This window comes from Populus alba, chromosome 1, assembly GCF_005239225.2.
Source record: "Populus alba chromosome 1, ASM523922v2, whole genome shotgun sequence".
NCBI lineage: Eukaryota > Viridiplantae > Streptophyta > Magnoliopsida > Malpighiales > Salicaceae > Populus > Populus alba.
The window spans coordinates 41756303-41769717 of record NC_133284.1 but is presented as its reverse complement, the minus strand read 5'-3'; the positions used below and the strand labels follow the sequence as shown (position 1 = coordinate 41769717).

Sequence of the window (13415 nt, the reverse complement as noted above, 5' to 3'; positions counted from 1 at the left end):
GCCTTGTTCTTAAAGGCTCAAGCACAATGGCCCATTTATACTTGTGCACGCATGAGGGTTTTTTTTTTTTATTTTTTTTTTAACTTGAGATTTTTTTAATTTTAATTTTTTGTTAATTTTAAATGAGTCTTCATGATTTGTTTTGATTTATTTTATATGAAGTTATTATACTTTCAAATAAAATATCTTGGTATTTGATTAATACTCAATTTTACAAAAATCTATTATTGTTTTTATACAATTAAATGAAAGATAGTTTAAAAAAATGAAGTAATTAAACTCGATCACGGTGTGATAGGTTAAGCTGAGAAATTAAATTGATCCAATATATCACCATCTCTATATTTAAAAAATATCATCTTAATTTTTTTAAGAAAAAATTATCCCTTAATATTTTATAGTTTAGTATTTATCAAGTTTTTAAAAAATTACTATTTGTATTCTAAATTTCAGTATACATTTAATAGTATCCATACCTAACACGTCCAAAAAAATAATCAACAAAAATTCTTTAATTATTTACAAATTTATCGTTATTATTTTATAAAATAATTTATTTTTTGTCATTGAATAAAAAAATTCAATATTATAAATTTATCATTAAATTAAAAAGACCCTAGTTTTCTTTTTTTTTGGTTATAAATTTACCTTCCAAGTTCCACCCCCGTTCTTCCCTTAAAATACGAAACCTAGTTGTGACGTTCCATTCCCTTCCCTCCCCTCCAAACCAACACCTCCAAATCCAGCAATGTAGATAACGATGATCAAAATAATATATGTGATACGAGCAGCAAAGATAATCAAATATCAGACATAAAAGAAATTCCTCTCTCTCTCTCTCTCTCTCTCTCTCTCTCTCTCTCTCTCTAATGCAAACCCTAAAAACAACTCCACCACCACCAAAATGGCAGCCACAGCCATTGGATCTTCTAGAAGTACCTAAAGCGGACCATCTCTTCATCAACGCCTCTCTAGATCTTCGGCATCTTACGCTCCTCCACCGCCGTTGCTTCCTCAAGTTCTAGTTTCATCTCTCGCTCATCAACTTTCTTCACACCAAGTTTGACGGGAAAATTGAACAGGAAAAGAAGAATGATGTGATTCAAAAGAAGCAAATTCGAAAGAGAAGCCCCCGTGACAAGAATTCTCAAATGCTAAATTATCGGAGTCATTCAACCTACAGTGGATGTAGTGGAATGGCTAAAGAGAAGTTTAGTTGGTGTGATTTTAGAAAATGACAAGTATGGGTGTTTAGAGTCTAATTTCATATACGGTGGGTTAGATTCCTTTGAGTTCTGATTTATGTTGGATATGTTTTTTCAGGAGATTCACCACTGGGTTCCATCAGATGCTCCTGCGTATCCATTTTGTTGGGTGGTTTGGCAGTCCACCGTACTTTCCCCGATAGAGGAATTAAAGAATGATAAACATTGAATGATAACATGTTTGATTCATTCACAATCTTCATTCTGATAGCCATGTTGTTTATTGCAAGGACCTGATGGTTTGGACAACTATGGGAAGGAGATGAACTGTGATCATTTTTTCTTTTTTCGATTACTGGCTACATTAAAAAAGACTGCACAAATTGAAAATGATATTAGCCCAGAATATTAATTTGAATACATGGAGTATTTATTTTCATTTACATGTATACCAGTATCTACTGCAATCACAAGAAACAAAAATCGTGTACAGATATTGTGGTATATCCTTGAGTAAAGGACTTCCTTATCCTCGGGAACCAAGTTCTCCTACCATCCTTCTGCCATGTACAGCTCAAAGACAGAATTCTATGATTGTGGTTACAGGGGAGCTCCTTTATACAAGCCAAAAACTCACTCAAGTAACCAGACCAACACATAATTTTTTATCGCACACTGTGAAGAAAGGCTTAAAACAGAAAAGAAAGCCTAATAAAAACTTCAGCTCTCTTTTGCTGTCTTGCCCTCTAACTCTCCAATCCTTGTTTACAGAGAGGGCAGCAGGATATAATCCGAAGCCATTGATCTACACACTTGAGGTGGAACATATGGGAACATGGCAATTTCCTAACTTCTTCTTTGTCTTTGTACTTGGCTAGGCAGATACAACATTCCTGTCAATACCATTACACAAAACGTAAGTACAAAAAGGTAGCCAAGCCATCTGTATCTGTAAACTAGGACTTACCAGATCTTCACTTGCAATGGTTGAATTGCAATCAGCATTATTGCGAAACTCCGAGTTGGTGTCAGCTGCTTTGTACCTCCAACTTGGTAGACTGGAGATTTGATCGTCGGACGCCCCTCTCTCGGCAGACCCCATGTTCATGTTGTAACCAAGGACAGTGCTAATGAGTGGCACACAACAACATAGCAGTAGAAACAAGAGAAATGGGAAGGAGTAACTGAGAGCATTCCAGGCAAGTAGAGAGATGCATAGCACATGGAGTTTTGGAGCACGGTGGTAGGATCCAAAGCGAGAATCGAAGACCCAAACATTACCCATCACAAACCATATTGCAAAGAAGAGCTCGAGTGAAGTCCGGCACTTGTGCATCAGAATTGAGCACCTGCATACACTGTATATCAATCAGTAGGCGTACAAATTAAGTCCAACGAATATTATTATCTTTCTATTATATATTTGTAAATGGCTGTATTAGCCATGAAAAACTTTTCATGGCTGTATTGTTTCGAAGTATCTGGGAATTCTAGATCATGCAATGATTCCTAAACTATCTTGAAGATCACATCGTTCTTCTTCTCTCTTTTTTTCTCGAAAATTACTCATTTAGCCAATTGTAGATTGACCAAAGATATCCTGCCTCGGTGGTAAAAGGATGCCTGAGTGTGGTAGGCATCAACAGTTTCTTCTCTCAATGCTGATAAGAAAGAAGAAGAGTACTCTCTTCCACCTGCATATTCTTTTGCTAGTAGAGTAGTGGTCGAAGTACCATAAAAAAAGAAGCTGATTCAACCTTGGTGACATTAAGCTGTTCAATTTAAAGGCAAAATCTTAAACATAAGGATTTGCAATGGCCAATAATTCTTATCCAAAGGCATCAAAGTCACACATAAACTACAGTTTTTTGGTCATGGTAACTAAAATAAGCAAAATAAAACTTATAATCTCTCCGACAGCTAAGTTTCAAGAGATTAAAAAGCACCACCCAATACCATGTAGGAAATTAAGATTTACAGCCATAGGGGAATTCCAAATACTACAATGATTCTGAAGCAATTTGCTAAATTATACAGAGAACAAACATCCTTTTTCCTGTTCTTCAAGATGCTAGAAATCTATTCCTTCTCAACCAAATTTCATTTCAAAGCATGCTGCTAATCACATCATATTATGTAATAACGCTCGAACACATGTTTTCAGCATAGATGTAGTAACACTAAAGGATGAACAGCTTTTAACAGAAATACCTGGATTCCTCACTGCCCCTCTGTTGTTCCAAATCAGGTAGGCCAAAACCATCGCCTTGAGTCGTGTTAATTTGCCGGTATCGCCCATAGAGCAGCAGCAGACTAAGGACACAACCAATATTATAGCCAATAATCCATATTCTCACAGGCCAAACTGGCTTCTCTGCCTTGGAAATAGCCAGGGTGAACATAGTAATACTTATTTGAATGACCAAAGCTACAAACTCCAGCATCATCCAAGTGCTGGAGTTGAAAGGATTAGAACCAAGGTTAGACCTTGAGCCATTCTGGTAGTGGAATACTCTTCTCAAGAAGGTGAACCATCTTGCTCTAGATATTCTCATCGCTGTTCTTACCAATAATGACGAAGTGGGAGTGCGAGCAGACCTGTTTCTGAGAGACACAGTTCCACGCTCTTCTCCTGCTGGAGATGCTGCAGGACTCGAACCACAGAATGAGTTCATCGGAAAGGGGTACCGCGTATTCATTGAGGATGTTTTAGGAAGAAATCTTCTGATACAAGCTTGTGGTTTGCTCGAATAACGAGATAAGACTGGCTTGTCAACAAGACTTAGTTGAAAAGAAACGACATGATCTTGTACAATTGATGATATAGGGTTAACTAGAATTTGAATATTACCAGCAAGAATTCCATGTATGGTACTAACATGGAACTCACAAAAATTCCTGCACTGGAAATCACCAGCAGGCAGGGTTTGGCCAAATACTTGTAATTTGTTGGCTCCAGAGTAGACAGCACTGTGCTTTGAAACCCAGCTCAAACAAACAACTTGGTTGTCACCAGCTCCAGAATCTCTCAAAACCGAAGTGGGTATTTATTCAAGAATGGACTGGTAATCCGCAGGCACCAAACACAGATAAATGAAGTGTATATGGAAAGATAGAGCAAGGAGAAATGGAGAGATGTTGTGGAGTGTGAATATGACAGGAAGGTGAAGGTGGGGTTTCAGATGGCGACCAAGAATCAACTGCAAAAGCCAAAACCACCCTAACTTCCATCTGGTTTTTGTTTATTCAGCAAGCAAAGTTATAGCTGAAACAGATCTTCAACTACAAATACTTCCCTTTCATTTCTCTCCAGCACAACATAATTAAGTATTTTTTTTTTAATTTTAATTTCTCTTTCTTCAGTTAATTTCTCCTTTTGTCTTAATTAATAGGATATATACGCACACACAAGAGATTAATATTATTTCAAGAGGGATATACATACATACATACATAAGAGATTAATATTATTTTAAAAGGGTGTGTGGCATTGCGGTCATAAGTTATTTATCTAAAATTTGAAGAAAAACAATTGTTTTTTTAGATTTTTTAATATGATAAATATTTAAAAAATATAAAATATTATTTTAATATATATATATTTTTAAAATAACCACTGACAATGTTAACTAGATTATAATTTCGTAATGTTACTGAAATGAGAGATTTTGAATTATGGCGGGTTCAGTAACCGGGGGATTCTAAAATTTATGGTGGGATAGGCAGCTCTTACCATGCTAGAGGAGCATTTTCCCTCCCTCTGTTTTCTGTTTTCTCCCTTGGTTTTTTTTTTTTTTTTTTTTTTTCATTTCACAGTAAAGGTATTAATTAGTCTTTAATCACACATAAAAAATACCTTAATTATTTAAAAATGATGGGAAGCTTCTTCAAACGATCTAAAGAGTCCATTTAAGAGAGGTGTAAATGATCATTTGATTGTGATTAATGTCATTAAAGGATGTGAAGATTGGGAATTATTATTATTATGCTTAAAACACAGTTCATCACGCAATGGGGCTTAAATGATCCCTTCTAAAACCAGATTAATAAGATAAACACCATTGTCACTGACAGAGCAGATCATCTTTCTTTCTGAATTATTTTTTTAAATTTATAAATATATTTGTTTAGGAGTGTGGTTTTGATTGTTTTTTTAAAATATATTTTACTTGGAAATACATCAAAATAATATTTTTTTTATTTTCTAAAAATCAATTTTAAAATCAACTCACTAAAATACCTAAAAATATTAATTTAAAGTAAAAAAAATAAAATAAAATTAAAATTTTTTAAAATACTTTTAAAATATAAAAGCAAATATCCTGTTATAAGATTAAGCATCGATGATCATTGTAAAGTAATGATGATATCTTTTCCTGTAATCATACTTTGCCCATCTGAATTCTTCACGGATTGCTAATCTTTTTCGTTTGCTGAAGCATCGTTTGATTACGCTAATGGATCCCCTTTACATAAGCAATGTAAATTGTACAAATTAATCTCATAAAGTTTCATCGTATCTTCAGCTTCCTCCTTCCATTCTTTATACAAACAACGAACATAAATAATGATGTTGAAAAGTACTTTTAATTCTCAATCGAACCTCTAAAGTTGTAAGAATCTCAATGAGGCACTCAAACCTCAATTATATTAAAACTTGTAAGAGATTCTCATACCAAAATCTTATATAAAAAAATAAATAAATTCCCCATGAAAAGCTCAATGAAGCATTGTTAATTAGTCTCGGTGGATATGATACAGTAATGGGAGCAACTTGAAAGGATTAGGAATCTGAGATCGTTTGTGGATAAAACTTCATCAAGAAATTAAATAAAAAAAAAACCTATTAAGGATAAATTCTTTATATCTATAATAGAGGTGAGCAAAAAAATTAAAAATCTGATTAAACTGTGAAAACTATAAAAAAATAACCGAAAAAATCAAACTGTAAAAAAAAATCGATTAGAATTTTAAAAAAATCAACCAGTTTGGTTTCGGTTTTATAAGCCTGAAACTAAAAAAATAAAACCGAGCCCAAACAAAAAAAAAAACAGGAAAAACCGAGCCAAAACGGTTTGAACTGGTTTTTTTTCTCAAATAACCAAAACAAACCAAACCGAAATCGACCGATTTGAATCAGTTTTTGGTTTTTTTTAAAAAATCAATTTTAGTTATTTTTTTTAATAAAAATTAAATCAAATTGAAAATAATCAAGAAATTGTTTGAAGAGCTTCGTGAGTCAAAATATACACATTTTACAACTAAAATTTAATTCAAAGAAGAATTGTATAGAAATAATAATTAAATTGTAATCATAATCGTAGTACAAACGCATCCACTTCATAGTTGACGCTCATGCAATTCAATATTTTTTTCCGTAATGTTGAATACACAAGCTTTTCATAAAATTAATACATTTGTCAATTATTTAGAATTTATGGATACACATTTTATCATTTACATGTTGACACGTTACTTTATAAGAAAATTTAAGTGTGAAAAGTTTGTTTATAAATAATTTATATATTTTTTTAATTCCTTATGTCCAGTCAAGTATACCATTTCACCTTTAGAAATCATACACGTCATAGAGATACATGACGTGATCTGAAGATTTAACACATTCCAATTGTTGCCCGGAAAAACAGGTGGTAATCTGAAGAGAGTAAACTATAGGATGTAATTTGATTAAAACACGTAGTTAAACTCCATCTTACTTGTTTGACTCAAGAAATTGAACGCCCCATCCAATAAACCGAAGCCACACGTGCTGTTCTTGATAGATTCACAGCATGGCTAGGGTTACAAGCAGGTCATTTTCAGGAATACAGGTATAGATAATCTACACGTATATGACAGCAACGTATTAGAGGACGATAGGAAGCTTGAAGCTTTGGGTTTGGTTTGGCTTTTCAATAATCACAAATTCAATTCTTTTTAGGTTATTGAAAGTTTATATGATCATTAATTTCAGGATCCGTGAAATTAGTTGAGAAGTGCGTAAATTAACTTGAATATCTATAATTTAAAAAAAGAAGAAGAAGAAAAATAGGGAAGCTTGGCATGTTTGTGCTCATCCAGATGATGATGTGGTTTGGCCAACTCATCTTAGATTTTGTATAAAGTAAATGCTGAAGAGAGGATGAGCCCAGCCTTTGCTTACACTCGATGCTCACACACAGTTACTCGGCTCTTCTAAGTTTCAACGCTTGGTGGTGGTGGTGGAGTTTGATATGTCCATTTGTTTGCTTTCGGGGGTAGGGCTGGCTGGGCCATCAGGTGTGGTAGAGTGTTTGCTTCTCATACGGGGAGGTTGACCAAACACATTTACTTCGTGAAGAAATAATGTTATACAATAATATAAATTATTTTTCTAAATTTTATTTAAAAATTTAAGTTTTTTATTTATTGAATTGATTATTTGATATGATATTAGAGTCTTGATAATCAAGCAGTTATGAGTTTTAAATTTTACCATCATTATTTATTTGATAAAAATTAAGTTTAAAGTAGTTTAAATTTATATAAATTTCAAGTTTAAATGACTTTCACTTGAAAGATTATATTAAAAAATAATATAAATTATATTTTGAGATTGTAAATGAATTAAATTGAGTTACAAATAATTTAATAATTTGTCTATCTAGAAATATTCATGGTCTAAGAGGCAATTATTAATATTGTCATCGGATTCCTACAAGGGCTCGTTATATGACATGATGCACAAGCATTGTTACGAGGAACATTTAATATATGAAGATTCTTGGACTGTCATTTCTCCACCTCCCTGCAAATTGCAAGAATGGTAGAATTCTTCAGAGATAATAAGGCTTCGAGTGGACATGGATTTCATATTTGATGGTAGAGTTGAGTGTTATATAAGCTCCTTGTCTCGATGCTAGTGGGAGGCGATAGACGAGTAATCATTGCTCTTAAAAGCAAGCAGCCTCTCCCAGCAACCTGAAACCGCTACCAATCATCCGGTTAAAAAAACGTTTTGAAAGCAACCAATGACTTCCTAATTGATATAAAATCGATAATATAATTATATATCTCTTGAACTTCGTAATTTTTGAGTTTAATTTTTTAGGTTTTCATAATACTTGAATTTTTTAATGTTATATTTTTTAGGATATACATATATTCATTTTGATGCTATTCGACTAGTCTTGTTTTATTATGGTCGTAAAGACTTACCTGTTGCAGTAAGATTAGCTCTTTTAGATACCACATATCTAGAGTATCAACATGCATGCATTGGATATCTTGAAACCTCAACTCCATCATTTTTTGAAAGTCCAACAAGAGATCACTGGTGCTGATCAAGTTTTAGACGCTGATCAAGTTTTAGACGCTTATCAAGCTACTCTTCATTATCAAATGGCTTATAGGGTCCAAAATCATGCATTTGATTTAATACTTCTTGTTACTAATGATGCTTTGCTTATTATTGTTGATACCAATCAAAGAGCCACATGTACTCATGTCCCACGACAAATCCCGAAAGAGGACTTACAAAAGTTATTCCCCTCTTGTTGGATTTTCAATTATGAAAAACTGTATCAAAGCTCTGCCCCTATACAATCCACAGCACCTGAGTTCACCAAAAAAGCTGATGGTACTATTGAAATCATCTTCAAGAAGGGAGAATCTTCCACTTCTCCACTAGGAATCTTTCCCCCCTCCATCTCGATGATGCAACCAGCTCAAGATCCTCTTACAGTACCTGTAGAGTACTTTTCTAAGGACAGTCTCCTCGTCTATTCTTTGCTCAGGACAACTATGTTTTTTTAGACACTTGTAATTATGACAGTTATCGTAATCCAGTTATGGAAGATGACTCCCTAAGCAAAAAAGGAAATCTTTCGGTAAGAAACTGAAAGACAGATATAATCAAGGAGACAAAACAGTTGACATTTTGGGACAACCCTCTGGGAAAATTTGACTATCTTGTCAAATATACTCCTCCCTCTTGGGCATCTCCAGAACATGTCCCCATAATCTCCATGTATCAACCTACAAGACCTTATGATGATGATTTTCCTGCTTTACAAGAACAAGTCAAAGATAGGGTTCACATTCTTCCATAAGTTCATAACCCTTAAGGCGTAGATGCTGATGACCGCTCTAAACAAGTCACCCAAGCTAAAACAGTTCTCAACTGACAAAGTCAAAATGCCATCACCCAAAATTCTGTTCTTCATAGAATTGAATCAAAGGTTGACTTGGTTAAGACTAATTAGAAAAAGATGATAATATCTGTTGATTTTCGAATTCTTCATCTCGAACAACTGTGTGCTGAAATTCAACAAAGGATCTCGACCATCCATAATTATTTACTCATTCAAGCTTCTAATGGAAGATATTCCCTTAGAAGGAACACGAGATTCAGTCTCTCAAAATCCAACTCAAGTCTCTTTAGGCTGAATTAGCCAAATCCAAATCCAAGCCTTTACCATTTCCTAAACCTCCACAGACTAGGATGACCTCCTATTATCCAGAACCTTATTGGGCTAAACATTCCCTTCCTACAAACCACAACCTCCACCTACCACACCTTAACTATTTGGAAACTCAGACACCGAAAAACTTTTCAAACCTCTGTCCAAAATAAATAAAAGGAAAACCCTAATACCAATCACTTCCAAAAAACCCATATCACCAGCCCATATCAACTCTTTATCCTCTGATTCTTTTGAATTTAAAAAGAATGAACTTGATGATCCCTTCTAGATGATAAGTTGCCCTTGCCAAATATAATGGCATTATTCTCATGCCTTCATAATGCCAAAGTTTTCTCCAAATTTGATCTCAAGGCCAGATTTTGACGACTTGACATTCATTTGAATGACCGATACAAAATAGGTTTCTGCATACCAGACTATCATTATCAATGGCAAGTCATGCCTTTTGGTATCGAATTTCTTGGCGTGATCTTTGCAGATGGTGTTTATACACCTGACACCCATATAGTTGAAGAACTCCAAAAGCTTTCAGATGGCCCCCTCACGAGAAAGCAAGTCTAACAGTTTTTGGGCATTGTCCAATATTTCAGAAATTTTATCCCTAGAGTTGCACAAATGACAAGGCCACTTTAGCTCATGCTCAAGAAAGATGCGGACTCTTGGACAAAAAAGCAGACTTAAGCTGTCAGACAATTAAAGACAGCCACAAAAAAATTACCTACTTTAGTCATTCCATCAACATGAAAACGCATACTCCAAACTGATGTCAGTGACAAGTATTGGTGTTGTACTCCTAGAAGACAAAGATGGCCACCGACACATATGTGGCTACTGGATCATTCAAGGAGTCAGAAACCTACTACCACTCCACTTTTAAGGAAATCTTAGCTATAAAGTATGGCATCCAAAAATTTAAGTTTCACTTGGCAACTTATCACTTTACAATGGTCATAGATTGTTCCTTCTTTCCAAAAATGCTACAGTTCAAGCACAAAATGCTTTCTCATCCACTGCTTTTGAGATTAGTTAAGTGGTTTTCCAACTACACCTTTAATTACTTATATTTTAAATATCAAGAAAAATATATAATAAAAGATATGAACTTCTTTCATAAGTTTTATACTGAATATATATGTTCTTACTTGTTCTTTATTTTTTTTTAATATGTTATTAGCACGATTACTTTTCTTGATTTATGTTGAAATCTTAACACATATGAACTTTTATGTTACGTGGCTTATATTAATTTCCATATTTTTTTTTTATCTTTCATTATTGTTTATACTTTATGGAATATATTTGGCTTTGTAACTTATTTTGAAAATTTTTCTTTCCTTTTTATTTATCAAGATTTAAAATTCATGGAGAACTAGTATTATAAGTTTATAAGGAATTAAATAAATTAAATACAATTCTTAAAGAACTAGTATTTCTAAAGAACTGAATGATTTTTTTGATGCTCTGTGTATATTAAAGTTTGTTGTGTATTTAAATAACAAAACATGGTCTTTAGTTTTTTGGATGTGAAAGATCACAATTTTTTTTTTTAATAAGTTGTAGGAGAGTTTCAATTTTTGATGTTGTAGGCAACTATGATTAGCAAAAGTTTGTTAAATCATTTAATAGACAATGCATGTTTGTAGCAAATGAAAGCATAAAAATAAATGAAATATGTTAATACAAGTAATTGAAAAAAAAACATGTTTGATTATGAAAGTCATAAGTTGTGCTCACAACTATTTTTTAGGGTTGAAGGGATTGAAAGTGTGAAAGAACAAATAGTAATAATTTTTTTTTATCAAGGCTTAAAAACCTAGAAAACATGCTTGAATATTTGTGTGAATGATTGACTATAGGTTAATTAAGAAAAACATTCATTCATATCTTATGTGGGTGGTTCAGTGAACACCAAAGCTCCTTTTGTTCTAGGAGGAAACATCTCTTGAATCATTTGACCTGATGTGATGCATTCATGCTATGAGGAAGAACCTGAGGTAATTTGAGGTGGGTCAGCATTAAATGGAGTTGTTATAGAAGCTGTATCCACTGCTATTATAGTTCTCAAAGTATTTGAGGGCCCTGCCTTAGCTTGCTTTGTCAATTTGATGGTTGTCTCTTCTGAGCAAGGACATTTCCAACATAAATGTCATATATGTTTAGAGCAGATCTATAGGCCCCGAAACGCAGCTGGAAAATCTTGGGTTTGTTAAGGACCTCAAGCATTTGGGGTGGAACAACACAGGGATCCTTGAAATTCTTGTCATAGAGACGAAGTGATGAGCTGAGGCCTTGAAAATATTTTCTGCAGGCTTGGCTAGATAACAAAAAGTTTGTGACATCCTTCCCATTAGTCACGATGCAACTAACTCTGAACCTAAAGCTCAAAAACCACAATTCAATAAGCACTCGAGAACAAAATATTAAACAAAGGATAAAAAAGATTAAAATTGTCTAAAGAAAAAACCAAAAGTGGTATGTGTTATGGTCTAACCATGGTACAAGTGTGGAGCTTGGCAAGCCATGCTCAATGCATTTGAGGTTGTTGTTGGTTCCAGAGAGTGTCTTATTGCAACTTGGGCAGCTCTCATACCACCAACCTTTATAAAGATCCTCTCATAAACCTTTATAAAGATCATATTGGGCAGCTCTCATACCACCAACCTTTATAAAGATCATAGCCAGCTATAGAAGCTCTGCCCGTTAAGTGTATGTTCTGAGGTACAAATCAAATAATTGGTAGTAACCATTTAAAAACTCATGAAACAATACAGAAATTATGGTGGTGAGCTAGCAATAAAGAACACATATGATAAAATAAAAGGGGACAAACTTTATGCTCATTTGGATTCATGCTAATGATTTCTTTGATCGTTCTTCGATTCTCATTGATTTGATCTTCGAAGGACATGACATCATGCATGGATGGAGGGAGTTTGTGGATTTTGATAGGCATCTCACCATAGCTAAATAAACGAATCATCAATGGAATGGAGTCTAGAATGTTAGCAAGTAAAGAGAAAAATATACATATGAAAAACCAAAAAAAAGAAGAAGGAAACTCACAAATGTTTATATGGCAAAAGCTCAGGTATCTTCGGGTTAAGATACCATAGAGAAGTAGCTATGCTGGTCAAGTTTGCATCTCCTGGAAAGAGAGGAGGTAAAAAGTAGATGAATTTTTTTTTTTTTTTTTTACAAAAGGAACATAAAAGAAATAAATGAAAGTGAATAAAGAAAACTAATATCCCAACATGGTAGTTATATAGATGCGGTTCAGAAAACCTCGAACTCAGTGACTCGGAAGCCTGCAAAAACAACGATGACTAAGGATCCAGCCTAGCTAAAGTGGTCTCATCAAAGTTCCAAGCAATGTCACCCCATAAAATAACACGAAGATCCTCACCTTTTAAGCAAAGACAAAAACATTAAATCAATGTCCAAAGCATATGAGTTACATCCCATTAAAAAAAAGGAATCCTTGACGAATCGTGTATTTTCAAGAATGAACTCTCTCTTGTCTTGAAGTTCTTGTCCTCGAACCAAAACTTTCTCCATCAGCTGTATTGCTTTGAGCCTCCCAAGGACATCTATAAAGATTATTGATCGAGTATTAAATGTAAATAATATGTATTTTAGCCTTTCATATAATGATAATGCAATTCTTCCCCCCCCAAATAATACCTATAAGGAGTCGTGAACCTTTGCCTTTAGCTAGGACATGGTAAAATCAAGTAGATTAAAATAG

At 33.8% G+C, this 13415-nt stretch overlaps 1 protein-coding gene and 1 long non-coding RNA gene across 3 annotated transcripts; one reads left to right on the top strand and one right to left on the bottom strand.

Moving 5' to 3' along the window:
* Positions 1 to 651: 651 nt before the first annotated feature.
* LOC118056856 (uncharacterized) lies at positions 652 to 1461 on the top strand. Its single transcript, XR_004688857.2, has 2 exons — positions 652 to 1241; positions 1324 to 1461. It is a non-coding gene; the product is annotated as an uncharacterized lncRNA (long non-coding RNA).
* Positions 1462 to 1580: 119 nt separating this feature from the next.
* LOC118056855 (E3 ubiquitin-protein ligase At4g11680) lies at positions 1581 to 4510 on the bottom strand. 2 transcript variants are annotated; one of them, XM_035069245.2, is made up of 3 exons: positions 3417 to 4510; positions 2173 to 2554; positions 1581 to 2098 (listed from the first exon to the last, which is right to left on the bottom strand). In XM_035069245.2, exons 1-3 carry the CDS (start codon positions 3902 to 3904, stop codon positions 1952 to 1954), a joined length of 1017 nt encoding a protein of 338 aa, XP_034925136.1. In that variant the 5' UTR covers positions 3905 to 4510; the 3' UTR covers positions 1581 to 1951. The 2 variants fall into 2 exon arrangements, with proteins under 2 accessions (XP_034925136.1, XP_034925134.1); XM_035069243.2 differs by having other exon boundaries at positions 2173 to 2563; positions 3417 to 4507.
* Between the last annotated feature and the right edge of the window lie 8905 nt (positions 4511 to 13415).